This window comes from Ursus arctos, unplaced genomic scaffold (genome assembly GCF_023065955.2).
Source record: "Ursus arctos isolate Adak ecotype North America unplaced genomic scaffold, UrsArc2.0 scaffold_33, whole genome shotgun sequence".
Classification (NCBI taxonomy): Eukaryota; Metazoa; Chordata; class Mammalia; order Carnivora; family Ursidae; genus Ursus; species Ursus arctos.
Window position 1 is genome coordinate 15,939,456 of NW_026623019.1, and position 26,587 is coordinate 15,966,042.

At 44.1% G+C, this 26,587-nt stretch overlaps 1 protein-coding gene across 2 annotated transcripts in view; it reads left to right on the forward strand.

Moving 5' to 3' along the window:
- PCSK5 (proprotein convertase subtilisin/kexin type 5) overlaps positions 1-26,587 on the forward strand; it is a 451,769-nt gene that overhangs the window by 35,574 nt on the left and 389,608 nt on the right. For both annotated transcript variants that reach the window (XM_026518823.4, XM_026518825.4), the window contains exon 2: positions 5,718-5,822. In XM_026518823.4, the coding sequence (XP_026374608.1) occupies positions 5,718-5,822 (105 nt within the window). The remainder of the gene's footprint in view (positions 1-5,717; positions 5,823-26,587) is intronic.

Below are 26,587 nucleotides of genomic sequence, written 5' to 3' on the forward strand. Positions count from 1 at the left end.
AGTCTTACCAGTCATTTACACCTTAGTATAAAATAGTGCATTAAAAAAAACTTTTCTAAGAAGAGTTTGGTTTGAGAAAGGGTCATGATAGGAAAATTCCGAGTGCAAGGATGAGAGGCTACCCCTAAGGAAGAAAAGGCACAAACGCTTGACAGAATTGGGAACAAAAGATGAAATTTACCGGCTTAGTGTTGTATAGAGTTGTGTTGCTAGGCAGGGAAGAGTGTTTTGTGCATGACTGTAGAGAAAAGGAGCTTAAGAGGGTCAAGAGGGAAGGAATTACTCTCTTTCCTTTATGTGGGATTAAGGAAAAGGTTGAGCTTTGGCTATTCTCCTATTGATTTTATACTTCATATATGCCCATGGTTTCTGATTTATTTGTAAAAACCTCCCTATGTTAGTTATATATTGTTTCTTGTTTTAGCCCTTGTTGGTATTGGGTAACACATAAACACAGTCATCTTTTGTTTTACATTACCCTGGAGGAGCTGGATGGAATGTCTGCTTATAGATAATATTACTGCTTTGTTTTCATACACTGTCTTTCTTTTGAATAGCTCTCAACATGTTATGACATTTTTCTTCTTCATGTTTATTAAATACCCTCAGCATGCTCAGTGCTGTTGAAAGAATATGGAAGACACAATTCTCGCCAATAAGGGACATGCATATTAATAGACGAGAGACATAAACGTGCTTTTAAATATATATATTTAGATTTAAAAATGTGTATAACTCTACAAGGGGACAGATTATTTTGTTTGAATGATGTAGAATGATGGAACTAACACGCACTACTCCTTAGCTGTTTGTCTTACAGCAAAAAAAAAAAAAAAAGAAAGAAAGAAAAGAAAAGAAAAGAATAGAGATGTCTCTGCCTACAACCTTCCGAACCATAACCCTGGCAGAGTTGGTACTTCCGTTAAGGTGGAATTAAGCTATTTTTGCTGAAATTAACTTAATTGGATAGTCCTGTTATCCTCCTGCCAGCGATTTTGAATCCTCTCTAGGTCTACCGTATGCAATTTTAGCAGCTCGAGGATTCTGATGTTTATAACATCCTCTCCGCAGTCTTTGCTGAGAACCTATTACATGTTGAGCCGCGTAGTAGGAGTGAGAAACAAAGTGTGAGCTCCACGGTTGTGTCTCTGTCTCATCGGAACATACAGGCATGCAGGTGGGGCGCAGACATTAAACAGATCGTTGTCCTGATCAACGTATACCTGCAGGCCTATAGTTTTAGGGTTCTGGGAGGCAGTGGAACCTCCCCTGGCCTGGGGGTCTTGAAGACTTCCTACTGGAGGTGACACAGGATGAGGAAGAGGCAAGCCAGGTGGAGAGGACGGAGGGAGGAAGGAGGTCGTCCTGCGGGTAAAGGGAACAGCAGGTCTGAGTCAGGGAACTGAAGAGGCCGGCGAGGCCAGGTCTGGAGAATGGAGAGCCTGTGTGGTTTGAGGTGAGGCCAGAGAGCTGGCTTATGCAGGTGCCGGGGGTCCCAGGAAGATAATGGTCTTCATTCGGTGACTTAGGTAAAGCATGTAGGAGAGTTCTTGGCATAGCATCGATGTTAATATGATCTTATTTTGATTTACTTTATAAACTATAGTATTAAGTAATATTCCATGTTAACTATTACCGTTTTTTTCAGAGCAGAGGGAAGCCCCTAAAAATTTTAGGCAAGAGTATGACCGAATTTGTATTTCGTGGCCTTTTTCTGGCTGCGGTGTAGAAAACAGATTTGAGGGAGGACGTTGGTGTGTATGGCTCTGAGAAGACTAGAAGCAAGTGTGTTCATCTAACAGGTGGTCCGAACAGGCACAGGGAGACACCGGGGGCCTGGGCCTCGCTGGTGCCTGTAACCGTGCCCGACTCGAGAGGTACGTAACTGGATGTTCTTGAAGTCGTAGAAGACCGTGTAAATGCGTAGCTACTTTTTCCGAAGTTTTGATCTATACAGTTTTAGATTTAGGAGGGAGCCTCCCGCAGAATCCGCTAGTCATTCTACTTGGGACGGCATTCAGTGTAGACTGTTACGTAGCTTGTGGAATCATTCAAGAAGGCAAAGCTTTCAGAAATGTCCCCCAAGGCCACGTCACAGAATGGGTCCTCCCAAGAGATGCTGCTTGGTCCTCGTTGCCCCCGTAGCTCTTTATAATCTCTTACCAATTTATCAACAAAACAGGATGTGCAAAAGGACTGCGCAGAAAGCTAGCCGCCAACATTGAGACCTCTGCCACCGAAACCTCTGAACACATACAGGCCTCCGAGAGCCCGCCCACGATGCTGTAGTCTGCCTTTGATTGGCAGGACCTTAATCCCATCAGAACCCTGGCCGCATAGAGGCGAGCTCTTCAGCTCTGCAGTGCGGGAAAGCTCCCTGGAAGGAGGCCGGACAGAGCCCACCTGTAGGATGCGCTGTGCAAGCTAAGCCCAGAGGCTAGCCATTCAGCAGGGATTTACATTCCCCTCCCCCGCACTGTACTAGCTGTGTACGCATGCGCACTCCCCGAGCTCCAGTAACCTCCTTTATCAAAGTGGAGGTAACGATATTTATCTTCCAGGGTTGCTGGGGGAATTAAGTTAAATGTGATCACGTGCAGAAGAGCCGCTAGATGCCTGGCACAGGGTAGGCATGTAGTCGGTGAGACCTCCTTCCGTCACAGAACACCATTCCCCAGCTCTGGAGAAGAAACGGGAGCCCTGTAAGGCGGAGAGAAAGTAGAGCTTCCTGCTGGAGAGATCGCATGGCCTGGAGAAACGTGGCCTTTGTACCAGGCACACAGACTTGGGGAAGCAGGTTTGCCCTGCTTCCTCCACAAATCCTACGGGATTTGTGTGTGCGTGCTATTTCATTTAGTTGTGTTATTTCTTTCATTTTTAATTACTTTTTAAATTTAAAATATAATGCATACACATCAACAATGGAAAGAAAGGCTGTTTTTGTAGTTCAAGTATTCTTCCTGAAATATTCAATGCATATAAGAATATACGTAATACAGATTCTTTTTTTGTTCTCCTACAAAAACTGGGTCATATTTTCTCCCTCCCTCCTTCTCTCTTGTTTCTCTCCCCATCCTCCCTCCCTCCCTTCCTTCTCCTTCCTTACTTCCTTCGAGATCAATTCGTTTTAGTTCATATTGAACCAAGCACCTGCTGATTGTAGCTAGTTGTTTGAATTATTTTGCTTTACACAATTTGCTCTAACACCCATTTTGATACATAAGTAACTGTCTCGGTATAATAAATTTTTAAAAGTGTAAAGGTTAGGTCAAAGGTAAGGTACAGGTTATAATTTCTGTGATATTACCAAATGGCTCTCACAACACTTGTGCCAGGGGATGCTCTTACCAATCCTATGTTTGCTGCATTTGTACCCACATCCTCGCCGACAGTGTATTATCAGACTTTTTGACTTTGGCCACTTAAGATGAGGGAAGTGAAGAGGTGATACAAAGGTGCGCCAAGAGCAATTCTGACCACGGGACAGAGGTAAGGGATTGCAGGATAGGAGGTGAGAGAAAGTAGGACTGAAATTTAAATGTAGAAGGGAAACCAGTAATCTGACACTATGTGCCTGGCAGTGACTTGACCAGACAGTGCACCTGTTACTACGTTCAGTCCTCGTATCCACGTTTGCCCATACACATTTTTATCCCCCATTTGACTCTGACACCCAGTCTATGTCCACTATACCTCCTGTGTCCTTATTTTACAGTTGAGGAACCAAGGCCCAACATAGTGAAGTGATGTACCCAACATCCCAAACCACATTAAGTCAGGGCCAGGGTTCTGTTTTCCAGCTTTGTACACACTATGTGAGTCCAGGTTTCCAGGCTTTACCAAAGAGGCCACAAAGGATCAGAATTATATCTTCGGGGCATATTTCATCCATATTTGAGTTTAATAGTTCAGTTGAATTCAGTTATTTCCTATAATCAAAGAGGTTCCATTATAGTTGCGTGGACATGGTCTGAAACTCACGGACCTTTTTCACACCGGTGATAGGCTCTGTATAAAGTTCTTCCCCAAAGATTTTATGTCCCTTTCCATGAGAACTACTCTGTTTACCCAAGGAGCGCTCTTGACAAAAGCTACATGAGATAAAAGCTCTAAGCTCCTTGGGATTTTAAGATTTTCTTATAAAGGATTACACAGCCCATTGTGAATTCTACCCTTAGTCCTCTGGAATCTTAAAATTGGCCTGTAAATCCGTCCTTGAAACCCTCTTGGAGACTGAGGCTAGCATCTGTGTCCTCTTCCTCATTGTTTGCTGGTGCTTCGGAGTCCTGGATCTTTTCTGTGTACGTCTGGGCAGTTCCTACTGAGTTAAAAACACATGACTTCAGATTGTCAGATCTAATGACGATAAGAGACATTCATTTAGAGCGTGAAGTCCTGGGGGGGGGGGGTCTTCTAAATGGCACAGAAGTTGGGTTGATCTTCCTCACTGGAGGGGTGGGATGATGACTGAGAATTGATGGAAAGAAGAGAATTTAAAAAAATAAAACTTATATCAGGAAAAATGAAGCTGGTCCAATGACCTTTTTTTTTTTTTAATTAAGAAAGCCAACTCTTGCATTGTCCCAATTGGAAAACATCCTGTTGATGTTCATTCTTTTAGTTCATATCCACAGTGTTCTGGAGAAATAGCCCATCTGATGTATTTGCACAAAGCAAAAATGAATAAATGAATAAAAATAAAAGTGTCCATGTCAAAGAATGGGATTTGAGGGCTCCGGTGATCTTAGAAATTAGCTAGCCCAACACCTGGTTTTATAGGACTGGAAATGGAGACGAAGTAAGTACGTGGGATTTAGCCAGGAAGCCACTTCGGAGCAGTGTCAGCCCGAGCGGGGACCAGGCTCTTCTGTTTTCATTGTGTATATTGTTTGATTTCCATGTACGTGACCCGCATCTGATCATCTGCTGAGAGAATATGATCATCTGGGATTTTGTTTGTTTTCCGAAAGTGGGCAGTGACTTATTTTCAAAGCTATCGTAAACAGACCTGTTTTCAACAAAAGAGAGGGGTGCACAGACGAGAAGATGCGTTTGTTCAGGAAGTGGTTGCGACGGAGTAAACTGTTTTTACACGGGCTGCTTAGCTGATAGGTGGGATATGTGATCTTCGTCCTGTTGCAGACACCGCCGTCCCACTTTTAGTTCGCGATAAATGAATAACCGCCGTGGAGTTACACCGTTGATTCAAGTCTGGAAGCAAACTCGGTAGCATTTTCTTTGTGAATGACCAACTGCTCAGGACTTGTTTCAAATTGAGGATATAAATAATCTAACAAGGTCCTTCACTGTACATTTCTCGGAGCAAACAGAATGCACTGTGTGTTTATAACCAGATAGCTATTTGATTTTTTTTTTCTCTTCCCCACATTTGGATATAAATGGATATAGAATTACTTAAAATGCTGCATATAAATTAAACATTAAAAGGGAGATAAGGAGAGGCTAAGCTGCCCCATTATAATCTTTAGTTCCACAGTCACTGCCTCAAGGACGCTCCATTTCATGTCACGTGTCCTTCTTTGGAAAGGTGATCACCAAGGTTCGAGTAACATTTAAGCATAGAGGCGACTGCATAATTTATGGACCTTTTTTTGTTTGTTTGTTTTGTGTTCTTATTTTAATGAAACACAGGAAAACGGAAGACTCCCTTTGACTCCCACTAACTCTCTTTTGTGCTTCCCCTCCTGTCTTTGCAGATCGGGGCCCTGAAGGACTACTACCACTTCTACCATAGCAGGACGATTAAAAGGTCAGTTCTCTCGAGCAGAGGAACCCACAGTTTCATTTCAATGGAACCAAAGGTAAGAAGAACCAGTTGGGTGGGGACCAAGAGGCAAAAGCTTCTGCATTTTTCATTGGTAATATCACACTAGGAACTCATGACCAGCGCGAAGACTTATATTTCGGGACCCGCCCTATTATCCTTTGGTCCAGTGTCTTAGCTTCTGCGTCAGACAAGAATAGACGATGGCTTGATTTTCACTGAAATGCCATTATCGTCCCACTGGTACGACAGCCCAGGGGTACCCTAAGTAATGGTTCTCATGGAGAAGGGAGGAGTGTGTGGGAGGGGAGATATTGACTGGTTCGGAGGTGTTGAAATAGTAAGAGTACCGCACCATCTTACTGACTTGCACTTAGATGTGAGGTTCCGGCCAAACTCCACAGAAGATCCCTAACAGAATCCTTAGGTCAGGCGTCAGGTCACCATGGAGCCTCGCAATTTCAGCTGATGCTAATAAAGCCATGATTTTGGCCGCCCAAGGACTAGATCGTGTCTGGGCCAGGAGGGATACTGAGCCCAGAAGGGATAGAAGCTGGCTCCTGGTTTTGAGGTAGGGCTCATCATGCATAACTTTCTTGTGTGTTGTCTTTACTCCATGTCCTTGGGGGTTACATAGACAACAACCCTCTGGGAGTACCTAGAAGGAGATATGATACGTCCACATTCTCCCACTCCGTTCTAGAGAGGTGGGGCAGCTTCGAACTGGGGGATGGGAAGCTGAAGGGTGTTAGGGACAAACCAACCAGTAACCGGCAACTAACACGCAGGGTGAGTTACACACACACATGTCCTTATTAAGTTAGAGGAAGCCGCTGACTCTGAGGGGAAGCTGCTTGGCCCCCCCAGACATGACAAGTAAAATGGAGGTAAAGGCAGCTGTCCCAGCCTGCCCCAGTTCCTCTGTGGGCTCACTGTTGATTATTTATTGATTAGGAAGGGTCTTTTTCCATTCCCATTATGTTTTGGATTTGCCATATGAACTCATTTTCAAATAAATTGGTGAACAAGTCCCTACAAGTGAGCATAGCAGTCTCACCTAGAGATTCCACAAAAATTGTGTTCCTCATTAAAGCAAAAAGTTCTTATTTGCATTAATACGCAAATCAGGTTTGCAGTTTGGAGGCCTGCCCTTTGTTATGTGCCACGGTTTGCCTTGTTTAATTTGTTTCTGGGATATTATCACACAGTGTTCATGATTGTGAAATTGTATCTTGCTGGTTCGAGAAAGCATATTTCTTGTAGGTCCCAATTCTCTATAACCCAATTTTGGGTTATAGGAACATTGCCTAAGACTTACACTCCGGTGGCCTGAGGATTGTATTTTTTTTCCCCCTTCATCTCTATTCAGAATTGAATGTCTCTGGAAAAGCAATCTGTTGGGATGTTCTTGAATTAGCTAAATTTTTGAAGCGAAGTCACGTTTTTTTATCTGCTAAACAACTTTTTTTGAAGCTTTCTTGAACTTTGGTAATTAAAATGATTCCAATTTCATACCTCATGTGTGTAGTCAGTGTGAATTTGAGAAACCAAGGACTAGTTGGTTTGGGAGGTAAGAACAGAATGTAATGAGGCATCGTGTTCATAACAAAGTATTTACTGAATACGGAGCTGTTTCAGTCTTTAACGCCATCTTGGGGAATCTTGGTCTGCATTTCTTCTTCTTCTTCTTCTTCTTCTTCTTCTTCTTCTTTTTTTTTAAAGATTTTATTTATTTATTTGACAGAGAAAGAGACAGCCAGCGAGAGAGGGAACACAAGCAGGGGGAGTGGGAGAAGAAGAAGCAGGCTCATAGTGGAGGGGCCTGATGTGGGGCTCGATCCCATAATGCTGGGATCACGCCCTGAGCCGAAGGCAGATGCTTAACCGCTGTGCCACCCAGGCGCCCCATCTTTTTTTTTTTTTTTAAGATTCTTTATTTATTTAACGGGTAGGGGGGGCAGAAGCAGAGAATCTTCAAGCAGCCTTCCCGCTGAGCGTGGAGCCTGACGCAGGGCTCGATCCCACAACCCATGAGATCTCGACCTGAGCTGAAACCAAGAGTCAGATGCCTAACCGGCTGAGCCACCTCGGCGAGCCTCCCTGGTCTTCATTTCTTTTTATCCCAGTGCATCAGATAGCTTACACCGGCTCCCACAGAGACCCTGGATGCTGGCACACATCGCACCTGGAATGCATGCCCTTCCTCACCCCTTCCAGAGGCACAGGGCCACTGCAGGACAGCTCTACGGCACAGGCTCAGTTACCCTTCCTCCTTAGTAAAAAGAATACCCCTTGGGAGAGCCATATCTTCCTCTTTATTCGGAAGCCTCCTGCCCCTCATTCCCACCCAGCGGTTTATACAAGAGGGCCATAGTCCTACCAGCTTTGCAGCTGGAGCACCGTGATGGGGGCTGTCGCGGTTTCTTTCGGATACTTCTTATAGCTCGTTAATTCATTCATTGGCATTTCTTGAGCCTCTAGTAGACGGCAGGCCCTGTGTTAGGCCCTGGGGATTTGGAGCCGTAGTGGCGCCCTGGGGAGCTCACTGCAGGCTTCTGCAGTGGCTCTCAGGGAATCCCAGAACAACCCAATGCTCCTCAGTGTTGGGGATGGGGGAGCAAATGGGATGGAGGTGTGCTATATTCCTCCCCCTTCTCCAGCTCCCTCCTCGGAAAGCTCAGGGTCATCATTATTATTTTTTTAATTTTGAAAAACTTTCTACTTGGGGAAGTCACAGAAATGTTGTGAGGAATCCCTGTGTAAGCTTCCCACATTCCCCAAATGTTAATGTTTATGTTTTACATGTTACCATGCTTACTTGATCATATTCTCTCTCTCCTCTCCATACACATGCGCCCCCCCCACACATATATGTGTGTGTACAAATCTATGTATATAAGGTTTTTTTTTTCTGAAAATTTGGGAGCAAATTACACACATGATGCCCCTATGGCGTTATGGATTTCACTGGGTATTTATTCAAACCAAGGACATTCTGTTATTATAACCCAAAGTACAGACAGTTAACATTCTGTTAAAAGTCTGGATATTAACATTGATTTAATATTATTATCCAATCTACAAATTTCATTCAAGTTTTGCCAATTGTCTGTTTTCTGGGCCAAGAACACATTTAGCTGTCATTTGTTCCACGTCCCCTTTGTAGACTGTGTCATACTTCTTTCCCCTTTTTCTCCTTTTTTCCCCTTTCTTTCAACAACTAGCTCTTTTTTCTTTTGAAAGATTTATTTATTTTAGAGAGAGGGAAAGCATGCGCACATGCAAGTGGGGGGAGGGGCAGAGGAAGATGGAGAGAATCCTCAAGTCGACTCCCCTCTGAGCGTGGAGCCCAACATGAGGCTCGATCCCAGGACCCAGAGATCGTGACCTGAGCCGAAATCAAAAGCCAGATGTTTAACCGACTGAGCCACCCAGGCGCTCCAACAGCTAGCACTCTTTTTGAAGGTTACAGGCCAGTTATTTTGTAGATTATCTAATGTCATGATTAATTCAGGGTTAGCAAGAACACCAGAGAAGTGCTGGGTTCTTAGCGCCTCTGAACAGGAAGTACGTGATGTTGACTTGGTTCGTTACTCATGATTTTAACTTTGGTACCTTGGTGGTGGCACGTAGCGTCTGCCAGTCTTCTGTACGTTAAAATGACTAGTTTCCCCTTTCTAATGAGTAAGTCTTTGCTGGGGAGATACTTTGAGGCCACGTGAATGTGTATGGGCTGACTGTGTATGTTTCACTCCCGGCAGACCGCACCGGGAGTGTGAAGCTAGTGTCCGTGTGACTCGCTTTCTTAGGAAGGTCTTCTTTTCTTGACTGTTGGGTGTGTGTATGGTGGACGGTTCGTGTGCCAGAGTGGAGGCGCATGTGCATTTGGGGTGATGGGACCATGTGAAATGGCTTGGTGGCAAACATTGGTGGCGCCTCGAAGTTATTTTTGATTGTCGTTTTCTTAAGAAAGGGCGTACCGGTGAATTGCAGGGAATACACACACTAAACAGATCCCAGCTTTTACTTGCTATAGAAAATTGCACGTTGTTTTTTGTTTTTTTCCCTCTCTGCTTTTGTTTTTATTTAAAGGGTTCTAAAGAAGGAGATGCAAAAGTGGCCAGGAATGTTGTAAGAACAACCCTTCTGGTGCTAAGAAAATGCTGTGGTCAGTTGGGACACGTGAGCCCAGAGAATAAGAATAGCCTGGTTTCCATATGTTAACATTACGTTATGATTAGCTTTTCAAATGACAGAGATTCACAGACTTCTAAGACAGTGTCACTAGTGCAGTAATAGCAATTTTGCATAAAATGTTGGTACTTTACAGCAGTTAGACCAGTGAGTCTCGCAATATTCTCATCCATACCTTTCTTTTTGACTGACCAGCTTTTCTCCAAGAGACCTGAGCTAAATTTTGGAAACAACGGTTCTGAGTTAACATTCTCAGAAGCCTCTCATTAATCTGTTTAGAAATCTTTGCCAGCCCTGTGGCATTTGGTCAAGGAGGCTGTCATCTGTAGAGAGCTTTGGAATGGAAGTTCGTTTTTTTGTTTTTTTTGTTTTTTTTAGATTTATTTATTTATTTGAGAGAGAGCAAGAGAAAGAGTTGCTGGGCCAGCAGGGGGAGGGGCCGGCGGGGGGCGGGGGAGAGTCTCAGGCCGACTCCCCACTGAGTGTGGAGCCAGATGTGAAGCTTGATCTCATGACCCTGAGATCATGACCTGAACCGAAATCAAGATTTGGACATTTAACTGACTGAGCCACCCAGGCGCCCCAGAATGGCAATTCTTTATAGCTTTCGTGTTGCCCATGCAGACACGGGCAGGGGCAGAGGTGGGATTTTTCATTCTCCTCCTCCTTACCCAGAATGGAAAAACCAGAATCCTAAATTTCCTATTAGAGTAGGCATTTAAAATTTTTAAGAAGGTAAAAATAATAGTAATAATAAAAACCCTTGCCATTAAGTTCTACCCTCATGTCCTATCCATGTGTAATTTACAAATATTGCTCCTTTTGCCTGTTAGATTTGACCTTGAAAGTTCTGGCCTTTCAATCTCTATTTTTTCCAGTCCTTTTTCTGAGTTCAAGTCTATTGACTGGTCAGTTTTTATCCAAATCCAGGAGAGAATCAGCCCCTGCTACAGAGTAAGAGATAGGCGCGCCTCTCCTGTGTAGTTTCTTCCTGAAGCTCGTGTTTGTTAAATGGCCCCATTGCATGGATGCGTACAACTGTGTATCTCATTATGGAGAAACTATTCCTGTGACGTATTTACTGCAGAATTGTAGGATCCTTAGATGGAGACTTACCGCTTTCCTGTCCAGTGCTGGCATACCTTCCAGGGTGCTCCTGACAGGGTTTTTTTCAGGTCTGTTACGCATGCCCAGTGATAGAGTTCAGTACTCGACAAAGCAAACATTGCTGTAGTTGAAGAGATTCAACTTGTTGAGTTCTAATCGGCTTGCCTGTAACGTCAGCCCATTGGATCTCTTTTGTGCCTTCCAGACCTTTATGTAGCAGCTCATGAAATATCTGAAGTCCCTTGCTGCTGCTCCAGGAGCTGCAATTGCCCCTCTGTAAATGTGGCCCAGAATTAAGTGCAAGCCTGTAGCTCACGGAGAGAGCCCCCATTCATGACGCCTATCCATAAGCCATTTTGCCTGAAGAGCACTTTCAGGCCGAGCGTTCAGGCATCGTACAGCGACAAATAAAGGGGTCTGAGGAAAGGAAGGAAGAGAGAAATGGAAATGCTTGGCTGTAGTTTAGCAAGGTTAGAGGGCAGTCAGCCCTGGGAACGAAGACAGGGAAGTTCAGTTTCCTCACTAACCCAGGTGGCTACCTCTTGTGCCCAGGACTTGATTTTCAGATGACTGGCATTTTTCTCTTGTTGCCTCAAGAGAGAAAGACCTGCGATCCCGTGATGGAGGAGGCGTACGGGGTACCCCCCCCCCCCACCTAGCTGCCATGTTCTTGAGGAGCCGTGCAAAGCCATTTCTTCTCAGTCAAACCCCATCACCCCCCCCCCCCCACCATGGATTCACTTTGTAATTTTGGAATATTTTCATTCCGCTTCTGATTGATCTTTAATTGATCCATGGAGACCGCAGCACCTTCGTTCCCTCTTGCTCTGAGCTCTGAGACACATCGGTTAGACGTTGTTCACATGACCCTGATCTCCTAGCAGGCCCTTGGAAGGAAAGAAACCTCCTTTAGTGAGAAAGAGATGCTTTGAAGTGTCTGAACTCCGTCTTCCCTGGCGTGGATCGCAGCCCCGCCCTTTTACTGAGAAGATTCCATTTGGCCGGACCTGGCGGTGGAGTTGGCTTCACCTGAGTTCAGGTGCTTCTTGTTCGGGCCGTGCTCCAGTTCCTCTCGCCCCACCTGCCCTCGTTCCAGCCGCTGCTCCCGAGAACTGTTTTCTTTGGCAGGTTAATTTTCTGCTCTTTGCTTTTAAATGTGATAATAACTTAATGGTTTGACTTTCTTTTGTGAAGTGCAGGTTTATAAGCTCCCATTCCCCGGTGGGTGCTCGTCCGGCCGTGCGGAATGATCCCCGGCGCGATGAGGCGGGATGACAGTAGCGGTGTTCTCTCGGGCAGGCACCCGAGTCCTTGTGTCCTCAGTGTGTGTCATGACCGTGATCATGGCGCGTATGCCTCTCGGCGTCTCACCAGTGAGTGACAGTTACTAAGTATCCTGAGAATGAATTCCTGTGGAAGCAGCGTGGGCTCGGAGGGAGGACATGGACGGGGCAGTCAAGGGGGCGTCTTGGGGTCTGTCTTGTTCCAGACTACCTTCGTCACCACCTCTGCAGCTGTGACATGCAGCCATTATAGTGAAGTCCTGTCTGGTTTTTGGTAGCATTTCTTTGTCTTTGAAAACCCTACTAGGATGCGTATGGATTCTTGACAGAAGCATTTCAGTCACAGGTTTGCAACCTTTGGTATATTTATGGGGGCAAGATGGCTGGGAGCATAAGGAAGACAGAAGGAGGTATGTGGGTGCACAGTCTGCTGTGTTCCCCACCGCCCCTTCTTTCCTGTCTCGTTTCCAGGTCTCCCAGACGTCTGGATGGTCAGAAAACCAGAGAGTCAGATTGTACATACGCTGCTGGGTAATCCGATGGGACGGTTTCGGTCACGACCCAAATCCCTTATAGGCAAGAGTGAATTTAAAAAAAATAAAATAAAAGTCTCAGCTACTTTGGAAATGTTGCCAAATCTTTATTAGAGAGCGCTTGGCAGGATTTCATTTTCAAAGGTTATCAACTCGCATGCCTACAGTGGGAGTGCAGATAACAAGAATGAGTGAGATGGGCCAGATAGAAAATAATTGGGCAAACAGCAAAGGTGGGGGAAGCCTCGCTGTGCGGAGGGGAGCAGTGGCCTCTCTGCTGTGGCCGCTTGTCACGTGGGCAGGCTGGCTCGGTTCTGCCACCTCCAAAGAACCGGCAAGGCTGGATGGCTGTGTCACATTTCCCGATTTTAAATGTTGGCAAGTAATTGGAAAGTTTGAAAATATTTGTGCGTGCCAAAGAAAACCCGGCTGAGAGGCATCCCAGTTTGTGACCCCTGGAGTAGGCTATGTGGGGAGCAAGGGAGGAAGGCAGGAAAGATTCCAGCACTTTCGTAACTTTGCTCGGGTCTTAGCCTCATCTGAACACCAGCTTTTGTTTTATTGGTCATTCTCCCCTGAGTGGCTCAAATGCGATTTTTCTCTGTGTCTTAGTCTCCAAATTGAAACACGAGGGTCTTTTGGGCATAAGTAATAGACTCCGGTGACTCAAGTGCTGAGGCGAAGGCTTGGGCTGCCGAGGACAAGGAGGAGGGCTCGTTCTAGCTTCGCTCGAGCTTTGGCCCCTTTTCCGCTGACACCTGTAACCGCGCTGGGAGAAACAGCCTTAACGGCGTGAACATTGGAGGAAACGGGGTAAGTCAAAGAAAAGAACAACTGGCAAATAAAGTGATGGCCATGTGAAAATAGAAAGAGAGATTTGATGGGGCAGAGTAGGGTAGCTACGGATTTTGCATAAGTCATGTCAGCTACTTGAAGGAAATGTAACATCTTTATTATTAGTTTCAGTAGTATTTCTAGAGTGTCCAATTCTAAAAAGTAGATGCTGGATCTAGAAAATGTGGGGTGATGACACCATTCTAAACTTCTAGATCGGTCTTGTCTTCGCTCTGGCCGCTTTGTAATAGAATACCATAGTCTGGGTGGCTTATACACAGCAGAAATGTATTTCTGATAGTCCTGGAGGCTGGGAAGTCCAGGGTCGAGGTGCTGGTCAATTCGGTGTCGGGTGAGAGCTCGCTTCCTAGTTCACAGACAGCTGTTCTCCTGTTGTGCCCCGCCTGAAGGGGCAAGGTTGCTTTCTGGGGTCTCGTTTCTAAGGGCGCTCATCCCATTCATGTGGGCTTCACCCTCGTGACCTGTTCACCTCCCAAAGGTGCCCCCTCCTAATACCATCACATTGGATATTAGAGGTGTCAACGTTTGCATTATGGGGGGACACAAACATGTAATCTACAACAGGTCTGAAGTAGGGAATTGTGGAGCCACGGGGCAGGTTAGGATGAAATTAGTAAGCAATCCTAAGGAGTAAGTGAAAACAGCAAACAACAAAAACCAGCAATAACCACAAAACCCGAGGCCATTTTAATTGTCTGGCTTTGAAGAGAAATCATACTGATCCATGTATTTATTTTAATAAATGCAAGAGTAAATAAGAAATCTAATTAGAACATCACCATTGAAAAGGCCTGATCTGTGAATGAGTGCTTGTAAATTTTGTTTTTGTGCTCAGTTCCACCGAATGCCAGTCGATTCTTGCAACATCAAAGGAGGCAATATGGTGCAACAGAAAGAATCTTTGAGTTTTGGTTCCAGCTCTGATCCCTGTAGGGTCATCACTTCACTCCTCTGTCTGGTTCTCCCCCACATTCGAAGATCCATCATTGTTCCCGAACGCACACGGGCGGTACACTGGAGAAGTGTAGTGTCCAGCACAGTATAATGAATTGTACAATGCAAGGTCATTGTCCTATTGTACATTGTACAACTGAGAGGTCAAAAGCACAGGTTAAACCCTTGTAACAAAGTAGTAAGTCACCAGTAAAATGATATTCTAAGTCTATACATAACCAATAAGGAAATTTCTTCAAAATAAGCAATATAAAAAGAACACATAAGATGTGTTCTCATTTATGTTTTAGGTTCAAAGGACAAGAAAAGGACCTGTGTGTATGTGGGTGTAGTTCCATGCAAGGTAGTTTGGGAAGGCTAGACAAACACATGAAAATGACTCTTAATAGTTACCTTTCACACCGTATGATTTTTTAAAAACTATTTATAGTGCATCTGCTTTTGTTGACATGCACAATGCTCTGGTATGTCAAATCCTGTGGGTATATCTCTGTCCTCATCTGACTCTACCTTTCCTTCGACATAGTGGTCAATCATTTGCTCCTCTTCGAAAAATGACTCCATTTCTTTTTTTTTTGTTTTGTTTTTGGGCAAAATTTCCATTTGTTCCCTTTATTATTTTTTTAATGATTTTTTATTATATTATGTCATTTCTTGAGACTACACTCTTTCAGTATTTTCTTGCCTCTCCTGAACCTTCTGTCTTTGTCATCGGTGGCACTCCCTCCACCTCCCCTATCAAGTTTGGAGAGCCCAGGGCTCACGTTTATGCTGGTGTCTTTGCTTCAAATTTATAGCACCTTCTCTCGTCTACCTGACATCTTAAATTCGATGTCTAGTAAGCATCTAAAACATAGTGTGACACATACAATACTTTTAATTCCTACACATCACCTTTGTCCTCATCCCTTTTTCCCCCAGCAAATGGTTTATCTAGTCACTCAAGCAAAAACAGAGCTGCCTGCAAATCTGTGGACTTCCCTCTCCTGCACCACTACCAGTCTGGTTAATCCCACAGTCATCTTTGACCTGGACCACAGCAAATGCCTCTATTTCCACTCTTCTTCTCCATGGTCATATTCCACCGAGACCATTCTTCTTAAAATACACAAAGATCAAATAGTTCAATAACTTTCCATTGACTTGGGAATAAAATCCATTTTTTTCATAATGATCTTCAAAGGCCATCATGATCTGGCCTCTTCCTACCTCCCTGAGCTAGTTTTTCAAATGCCCCCTTTTTGCATATATGCTTAGCCCTACCTTTGGCCTCTCTACCTCTCAAAACACTAAACTCTGTCTCTTTTTCCCTTTGCCTGGAATGCGTTTCTTTTGGGCTTTTCCTGATGGATATCTTCTCATCTTTTACATATCAAAGCAAATGTCACCTCCTTGGAAGAACCTTCCCCAGGCCCCCTTCCTAAAGTGGACCCTCAATCTCATCTGCCCAACTACTGTCTAGCCTTGACATGTGACTTTCCTCTTTGTTGCCCACCTGACTCTAACACCATATGCATCTTTATTTAGTTGTTGGTTTTCCCCTTCCAGGATATAAACGCAGTGGAGGCAGGAGCCCCAGACATCTTGTTAATTGTGGTATTTTCTAGACTCGTCGTCGTATCTGGCACATGGAAGACCATCAGTAGAAGAATAAATGGACAGATGATAGTTGAACGTTAATTTTTATGGAATCGATGGAGACAATAATAAAGCTATAATCTTCTGTGATTTTCTCTTAATTTTGCTAGAACTTAAATCCTCTTCTGGCAGCATGCACAGTACCGTCTCATTTTGCTGCAGAGAAGGGAGCAGCCCGCTGGGCAGGCTCTGTGGTATCAGAGGCATTGACCGGGCTTGAGATATTTGGATTCTGATCTCAGCTCTACTCCTAGCTCAGAGTTGCTATTATCATGTCACTCTTCATTGAGCTTATTTCACTTATAAAATCATGGAGCAGATCAGCTACTTCTAACGTTCATTCCGATCCATTAATTACCGTCTTGAACCAATGTCACTTGTGATTTTACTGCTGAGCCATAGTGCCCACCATGTGCCCTTTTCATATTCTCTTTCTAGTGTCTTTCCGAACTTTCTCCTTCTCCATTTCTCCCCAGGACTTAGAAAAATTCTTAGTACATTTAGCTCTCCTCCAAGACACTGTTTTACCTGAAAGAGCTGATGGCGCAATTCAACGTGCGATGAACTTGGGGTGAGTCTTGAGGCGGGTATAGACTTTACCTGTTCAGCAAGCACGTGCTAAATGAGGAACAAACAATGTTGCTTCTTTGTTGTCATTGTACACATCTGTCACTGATGCAAGAGTACGATAATGACAGTGGTAGGTATTATTACCGATGCTCATGAATTTCAGAAGTCCATATCAAATAGCAAAACATCGTGCTTAATACAAGTTCTTCTAAAGGAAAATGGAATACCTTCTGGAATGACAACACAATAGAACAAATTTTTAAAAGCCTGGCTGCACAAATAAGAAATGAGCAGTACCTTCAGAGGATGGGTGGTGGGGACGTAGGTAGAAGAGGCCAAAAATAAGATCAGATTGAATCAAGGGTGGACACAATTAATGAAACTTGCTGGTGGACATGTAGATTGTTTTTTAATCCATTGGCAAAGCTAAGCAAGCATTTTCATATATGAACTCATATGTGAACTCAGGCCCTAGGTGCCGTTCCAGAAAACAAAACAAAACAAAACACAAGTGTAGAAGGACCAGCAGAGCTGGCAGATGACTAACAAGCCTGTGTCCTTAGTACAGTTTTGCTCGGCCCAGCTCAGGGGCAGCCTTTGCTCTAGGTGGAATGTGTCAGTAACGTGTCTTCAGATGTAGACATGCTTGGGGCGCCTGGGTGGCTCTGTTGGTTAAGTGCCTGCCTTCAGCTCAGGTCATGATCCCAGGGTGCTGGGATTGAGCCCTGCTCAGTGGGGAGCCTGCTTCTCCCTCTCCTTCTGCCTCTGCCCCCTGCTTGTGTTCTCTCTCTCTCTCTCTCTCAAATAAATAAATAAATAATCAATCAATCTTTACCCTTTGAACCAGTGGGAAACCCCTTTTTAACCCATCTATGCACACAGAGAAAATGACAAAGTTGGAGATTTCTTGAAAGATCGGGGAAAAAACGCGGTCATTCCTTAACACGGGGAAAACTGAAGCCCCCGGGAATGCGGTAGCACGAGAGAGAGCTCAGACGTCACCCATTCGTTCGCTTTCCCCATGGGTGATTTTTTTTAAAGAGATTATTTATTTGACAGAGAGACAGCAGGAGAGGGAACACAAGCAGGGAGAGGGAGAAACAGGCTTCCCACTGAGTAAGGAGCCCAATGCGGGGCTGCAGCGCGGCTCAATCCCAGGACCCTGGGATACATGACCTGAGCCAAAGGCAGAGGCTTAACAACTGAACCACCCATCCACCTCTCCCTGTGGATAATTTTGAGAGCTTACTGTGTATGAGGGGCTGGGCCAGACATCAGAGACAAAACTAAAAAAGCAGATGTAGTCCTTGCCCTCAGGGAGCTTCCCATCTAGAAAACCTGAAGTCCAGTCCCGAAGCCAAAAACCTAGTTTTCAGTCTCAGTTTCGATCCCCATATGCTGGCAACAGTGTAAAGCTGAGACTTTTGAAGTCATCATTTTATGTATTTTAAAAGCTTTTCATGAACTCATGTCAAGTTTATATTTATACCTAGGGCTGCCAGAATTAAAAGCACACATTTTAATATGAGCATGACCCAAATATGCATGGGCCACATTTACGCTAAAATAAACTATTTGTTGTTTCCTTGAAACGCAAATTTAACTGAGTATCTCGTGTTCTTATTTATCCTGGCAACCCTAATTTATACCTAAATCATCTTGAAATCACTATTAGGAAAAAAAAACCCTAGCGCTACTGAGACATGGTACAGCTAGTGAGGCCCAGCTCACGTCCGCGGAGACTGACCAAAACCCCTGCACAGTTTCCCCTGTATCCGAAAGTGGAGCATTCCAGGAACAAAATGGCATAAAGCAAAGAACCGGTGACCATTCATTTATATGAAAAAAAAATATTTGAGCATCTCCAGACCCCAAAAGTAACCTCTCTTGGGCTTTTCTGATACCTTGGGAAATGTCTTGCTAATGGGTGCACAGAATAAACGGAGATAAAGCAGAGGTGCTCCCAGACACAGTTCAGTGCTGCAGTGGCCAGCTTGAAGCCGAGGTGCTGAATGCGATTCCCCGGGAAGGAGCTCGGCAGTGCCAGGCTTGTGGCTTGGTTGGGGGAGGGGGCAATTACCTTTATAATGGCTTACTGCAAAATCACCACGGAGCTCTATTTCTGCTTTTTTGGTAAAAGCGAAAATACTCTTTGGATTTCTTCCAGTTGGCAAACACAGGTACGAACATAGGTCTTTTGCAAAAGCAAAGTGGTGTAGTGCAAAGTTTTGAAAAGCCAGGGATACCTGTATGCCATGACAATAGTATGTTGGGGCATTTTGATTGGTTTCCCAGCTTATAATAGTATCTGTAATCCAGCCCTCCCATTCTCCCTGCTGCCCCGGCCCAATGATGATTGCTTCTTTGTTGTTTCGTAGAAAGGCAAACTCTTTCAGCCGCTTGTGAAACATTTCGTCAAACTATTCTTGATTCCGAGAGACAAAGCCAATTTTTTTGGAGCCTGAGCTCTGTGTAACTGACCCATAAACCTCTATAATAGAGTGTGTGTGTGTGTGTGTGTGTGTGTGTGTGTGTCTGTGTCTGTGTGTGTGTGTTGGGGTAGAGGGTCGCTATGGCTAACTTGGGATCCACCACAACAAAGGCATTTTAAATGAAAGCATCAGCCTTCTGATCCGCTCTCAGCTTTTGGATTGTGTGATTGTAAGCAAAGCAACACAATTTGTAGATTTCCAGATTTCGGAAATTTCAAAGCAGTGTTGTTGTAGCAATGCCCCTGCACGGGGGAAGGTTACAACTTCATAGGCATAAGCTCTAACCAGTGTGTGGAATTAACTGATAGGAACAGGGTCAGAAGTCCAGCCTAGCAAGAATCTGGGAATGCTGAATTACCCCGAGAGGGCAAAGGCTCCCCGTGTAGACCTGATAGCAAGATGAATGAAGATAGCAAGATGAATCACCAGTCAGTAAGTTGGCCTTTTTCTATTTCATGACTCCATAGCTCAGAGCTTGGGGAGCGCTGGGATTACATCATTGGGAATAAAATTATAGACCGTTCTTCCCTCTGCACCAGTTCCTTCATTGTGAGTGAATTCGGTGGCAGGGAATTAGGATTCTCTAAGGGTCTGTTTTCTCCTATCATCAGTGGATAAGTAGAGCCCATGCTCAGCCGTGTGTGTCTAATTCGAGTTTGTAGTTGAACAAACCCTGTGAAATGACAGGCACAGCTGTGCGTTTGTGACATCATTGACAGGCTTTGGATCTGAATAATATGTTATAGGACGGGAATGGAAAGTCATAAGAAAAATGATAGCTTCGATCTTTTCAAGAGTTAATGGCATATATTGTTGTAAAATCCTTTAAAATCCTCATTAGATTGTTAAAATCCTCATTAGATTGTATGTATATTTTAGTTCTTTAGAATGGATTTTTTTTCCTATTTTGTGACCATAATTTTCAAGCGCACAGCAAAATTAGAGAATGCAAAGTGAACATCACTATACTTAGCATCTAGATTCCGCTGTTACCATTTACATACTTCCTTCACCACGTGTCTCTGCACCTGTCCGTCTTTATTCATCTGTTAATCCATCTAATTTTTCCAGCCATTTGAAAGTACATTGTAGACATCAGCCTCTTCTTCCTAAATACTTCAGGTGGCATGTTTTCAATATACTTATTTTCAGGTTTTTTTCTTTTGATATAAAATTTGCATAGAGTGAAATTCACAGGTGTTAAACATAGAGTCTTCGAGGTGCGACCAATGAGGTCACGTCCGTAACCGGAGCCCCTTGTAAGATATAGACTGTTCCCATCACCCCACAAGCTTCTCTCAAGCCCCTTTCCTAACAGCCAGTTGTCTCCCCCCAGAGGCAACCACTGTTTGGTTTTTTTTTCCCCCACCATAAATTGGTTTTGAAGGGCTTATTTTTTTTTAATTAAGGTGTAATATACAAAGAGTAAAATTTATCTTTTAAAGTATGCGGTTCTGTGAGTTTTGATAAATGTATACAGTTGTGTCACCACCACCAGAGTCAAGATCTAGAACACTGAAAATTCATCACCATCAAAAATTCTCCTGGGTTCCTTTATAGTCAACCCCACCCCCACCCCCAGCTGCGACCAGCACTGACCTGTTCTCTGTCCCTATAGTGTTGCCTTTTCTAGAATGTCCTATGAATGGAATCATGTAATATGTAGCTTTTGGAGTCTGGATACTTTGACTTAACGTAATGCATTTGAGAATATGTGTCAGTGGTTTGTTGCATTTTACTGCTGAGTAGTGTTCCATTGTGGGGATATATCCCAGTTTAGCCATTCACCAGATGAATGGCATTTGGGTTATGTCAGGTTTCCGTGATTATGAGTAAAGCCACTATCAACGGAATGGAATATGTTTTTAAGTCTGGAATGAGATAGATGTACCACTGTGTAGGTTTCAGTATTTATTTGTTAATTCTCAATCCACTCCCAGACATAAGGCAAGGGCACACTCGGGGGTTGCTGGAAGTATGCATTAAATGACTTAGAAGAAAATTTACTTCTCTCACTCCATGCAGTTTGCAGTTTGTAAACCCAAGTTATCAGTATGAATTCCATTTGACATTTTGACTTTCGGAACCTGAATCACATTTCAGTAACTCTTTGAATTTCGTAGTTTAAAATGGCTGTCTCATGGGTGGTTTTTTTCTTTTTTTTCTTTTTTTTCTTTTTCCCCTCCAAGTGGGTTTTGAGTATTTTTCTTTGCTCGGCAGGACAAATATTTTGGTTTTGCAGTTTCATCTCAGGAACAGGAATGTATAATCCACGCTTCTGTTTGAGCCCTGAAAGTAAAGATTTGATGGTGAGGAGGCAAGAAAAGTGAGATTGGGGAGGGGGATGGAGGAGAGGGGAGGGCTCCAAGCAGCATTAACAAGCACTAATAAATATTTCATCGGGTTGCTACGTGGCAGTGATTACACCAGGTCAGTCGGGTGGATGCAGGGTCTCATGAGCTGAGAATGATGAGGGGATGGATTTCACCGTAGGATGGTACTTTTGTTTTGGCCAGAAATCCGGTGCCAAACGTGAGAAGCCGCTGCTGGGTGCCTGCTAGGATGATACGTGCTTGTCTTTTCTTGCTTCTCGCATTTTCTGTGAAAGCAGAAACAATTTGGTAGTTTTATTTACATGCACGTGCGTGTGAGGATGTGCGTCCGCCCATTTGTAATAGAGTTGGAGATAACAAAAAACAAATATTTGCTTTATTCATTTCCTCAATTATTCAACAGAAATGGATTAACTGTCTATCAAATCCCCACACTTTGGAAACTGTAAATCAGAATAATCAGACCTTCATAAAAGAAAAAAGATGTGGTGTTAGCACTGTGATAAGAGTTAAGGGTAGAGATGGAACGTTACCTAGGAGCTATAGTAAAGCCCTGTGGGATGGGAAGCTTCCTTCCCCTCTTTAAGCCAAGGTGGGGAAGGAGAAGGGGATGCAGAAAACTTTCTTTGCAGCATCGCACTGGAAGGTATTAAGCTGATAAACTTCAAATAGTAACATAGTGACGTTATAGACCATCTGAATGGTGTGGCTGAAGGATAGGCGGACACATAGAAAACCCAGTGATTTTGCAACATACCTGGTATGTTTCTAAAAACAGGTCGATTTTTTTTTCTCCCATGTGAGAGTTTGTGCGGGGGTTCCAAGATTATCATCAGGGAAGCATTTTTCTTTATATGTACATTATTCAGATCAGACTCATCAGTCACTTTAACACTCAACTGACATCAATCATCTGTCTTTGTGTTTGTAAACCTCGAAGTGGCTTATGAATTTATAAGCACACAAGTTGGTTAATGAGTCTCGGGGTGGGGGGAGCAGTGCATCCTTGAACGTCTCCCTTCCCCACGCCTGGTGTTAAAGGAAGCTGATGAAGCACCTGGGAAAACGGTGCGGCACTTTATCCTTATTAGAACGATAGCTTTGTTACTAAGTTATTGAGTTACAATGCCCTGGCTTCTTTCAAGATCAAATTTACTCATAATTGCAGTGGTACAATGGCAATTTGTTACACTTAAAATGCTTGGCTCTCCGGAACGTCACTATTAAGGAGAGTTAAGTGGGGGTTTGGCTGCGTGGATCAAGTGGATTTAGCACTCGGGAACACCGAAGGGGAATACACGCGCGCCCCTCGGAAACGTGCCACTGCTGCATGGAGCCAGCTCACGGGGGGCGTGGCCTCAAAAGCTGCCCTACTCTTTTGCTCTAGAGCTTTCTTGACAGGAGACCAGATCCGTGCCGCACTTTCCAGGGAGAAAGGAAAATTAGGAGAGAGCACACTTTACTTAGTACTTTACACAGTTCTTTACTCAGTAGTGGTTGACTACACGTCTTTGAAATGCTATTTGCACATTCTATCAAAACAATGAAATTCCTTCCTTCCTTCCTTCCTTCCTTCCTTCCTTCCTTCCTTCCTTCCTTCCTTCCTTCCTCCCTTCTCTTTTCCTTCCTCCCTCCCCCACCCTGCTTCCTCCCTTCTCTCTATAGACATCTTCCTTCCAAATGTGTTTTAAGTTCTGCCCTAAATAATTGACTGTACCCTAAGGCAAAACCTCCTTTTCATGGTTCATGGTAATTCAATATACATAATTGGAAGGACAAACTAGTATTTATCAAGCCCCCGCTGGACGCTGGGCTCTGGGTTATGCAGTTCCTGAGTACTGTCATTTGATGCTCTTGACGAATTTTGGGAAAGGGGCCCTTTTATTCCAGGGAACAGACCCAGAAAGACCAGGCCACTTCACCAAAGCATCGGCTGTGTTCCTGCACCAGCTTTGTCCTGCCTTTGTCTTTGTTCTTTCTGACAAAGATAAAAAGTACAAGGGTAAAAAGTAGCTATTAGGAAAAATTGACATGATTTAGGCTGGAACTCTCAGGCATGGCTGAAAATTAGCTTCCCTTCTCTCAGTCTTTAAAGTCTCTTCACCCACATCCATACTTGAAAGCCATTTTTAATGATGTCAGTAATGTTAAATAGTTTAAAGCACTTCAACTTTAGTTTTAAACTGTAGCTTCTAATTAATTTAACAATAGCATTTTAATTGGAGCCAGGATACCGCGGCTTCCACTAAAAATCAGAATAAAAATTGTCATACTAAATACTTCCTGAGTACTTATTATGTGTTGTAAGTGCCTTATATATACTAACTCTGTGTTTCTCAACCTTTGTTTTGTTATTGCCCCGCTAGGGAGAAAAATTTAGTTTAAATTAAAATGAATGAAATTAAGTTGAATTTGAATTACATTTAATTTCTCCATAATGAGAAAAATTAAATACTAAGGGCTACGTTTTTGTCAGGCAAGGTTGAGCTTTAGAAGATCACAGACCATTATAATTTTCCAAGATTTTTTTCACCATCCAGGACAATATCTCTCTTGTTGAGAATTCATGCACTCGCTCAAATCATTTGATGCTCTGATACCCCTGAGAATTGGGTGCTGTTAGTATACCCATTTTACAGATGAGAAAACAAAGACCCAGAGAGGTTAAGTAATATGCTCCAGGCATAGTTACTAATAAGTAGTTAAAGCTTTCAGTCTGTATGTTCTTAAGCACCGCGTTATGCTGCCTCTAACTCCTTGTCCTTCACAGGGCGGTGACCTCTCTGCACACGCATTTTATACAGTAGTTTCCCCTCATCCACAGGAAGTATGTTCCCATACCCCCATCAGCGGATGCCTGCAACTGCGAATTGTATCAAGCCCTGTACTTAAACTATGTTTCTTTCTAGACATACATACCCATGATAAAGTTGAATTTATAAGTGAGGCACCATAACAGATTAACAATAACTAATAATGAAACAACCACGATAACAACATACTAGAATGAAAATTGCATGCACGTGGTCTCCCTTTCAGAGGATCTTGTTGAAACATACTCACCTTTCTTGTGATGACGTGAGATGATAAAACGCCTGTCTGGTGAGATGCAGTGAAGGGAGTGACGTAGGCATTGTGACCTAGCGTTAGGCTACTACTCACCTTATGACAATTTCTCAGAAGGGGGAGCATCTGCTTCTGGACCCCCGTTGTCTGTGGGTGACCCGAACCGGGGAAAGCAAAAGCGTGGACAAGCAGGGACAGCTGTATTTACAAAACAGCAATATTTGATCGCAGTATGATCAAGCGTGTCTGAGCGTGTTCCTCCCAGTTAACATACAGTCGCATTCCGGCCTTGGCATGCTTCGTGATTCTCAGGATGAACCCTCTCCTCTTTACCCTGTCTCAGCCCTTTATTAAGTTCCTCGAAATATTCTCGACTTCGATCCTCCTGACAAGCTGTGGAGTGGTGGGTGTCGTTCCCCTCATTTGACAGAGAAGTCAGGGAGGAGCGGTGGGCTTAGGGAAGCTGCCCCCGGCCGTGGTCGGGGAGCTCCTGGCCTGGGCAAGCCATGCACACTGGTCATGTGCCAAAGCCCACGTGTTTCTGTGGTCACTTCTGGAGCATCTTCCGGAGCGGTCTTGACTCTGGGCAGGTTCTCGACATCTCATCACACATTTGAAAATATGTTAACATCCTTCAGATGTGTCTTGGAGATAATTCTAGATCCATGGACGAGACAGAGTGACTCAAACTTAACCTTCCGTGACATCTAAGCGATTCATAGAGTTTTGCATAATCGAAGGTACAGTCTGCCTGGAAGCAGTGGAACTCTGGCTGGAAGGCACTGCAGCCTGGAGATCAATTGGAAAACAGAATACTTGGGAACTTGGGCAGGATGACAACATCGATGCAGTTTTTTTTCTTGGTGGCCTGCCCCTCCTTGGTCTTCCCTCTCTCCCGTGTCTTTGTATCTTTCTGTTCTCGGCATGTCTTCCTCAGCAACTCTCAGATGGACTTTGGAAGGCTTCATTCACAAGAAGTTGTGAAAGACCACTAATAGCTTAAGTATTCTTTCTCCCCAGAGGGTTTGCGGTTTGGCAGAAATGACAGCTTAGGGGATAAATTTAAGGGTGACAGTTGAGACTCGGAGCAGGGAAATTCCTCGGAGGGCCTCGCTGAGCCCCTGGCATCCTAGCCAATGGCTGTTGTCCACGGACTCGCCCCAGGGCTGTTCGTCGGGTTGTAAGTCACACAGAGTGTTGGTTTCATGGGATTTCCCATATCCCCACCTTTTCCAAGACGTGAGCTCCTGCGTTCAGGGAGGTCCACCTTCCCCTTCCGGTTCTAGTGTCTTGTTTGACACCGAATCTTGAATCAGTCCCGGCAGAAGGATGTGGGCCAAGTGACGAGTGATACGGCTTCTGCTCTTGGCTCCTCGGGGTGACCGTGTTGATGGTCTTGTGTGCCTTAGTTTCTCCATCTGTTTTCGTGGAAAGGATCGTCACATTCTTGGAGATCACAGAATGGAATGTGCTGTATAAATACCAGGCAGTGTTGTTACAATAAATAGCAAATTAGTGACTCTAGCTTAAATTTCCTACACTTGATGACTTGGGGGTGTACCAAAGAATCAGAAATTGTCTCTGGGGAAAAAAAAAAAACCCTTCCTCCTATCTTCTTACAAAAATAGAATTTTAGGATTTGGGCTACCATTTGCTGAGAAACACAGTCCTGCACCACCCTGTGGAAGGCTGAAATGGTGTTTCCGCTCGATCCAGACTCCTGCTAACTTAGCTGTCTTGTTGATGTCCCCCTCAAAGGTTCTAACCTGTCTAGCTT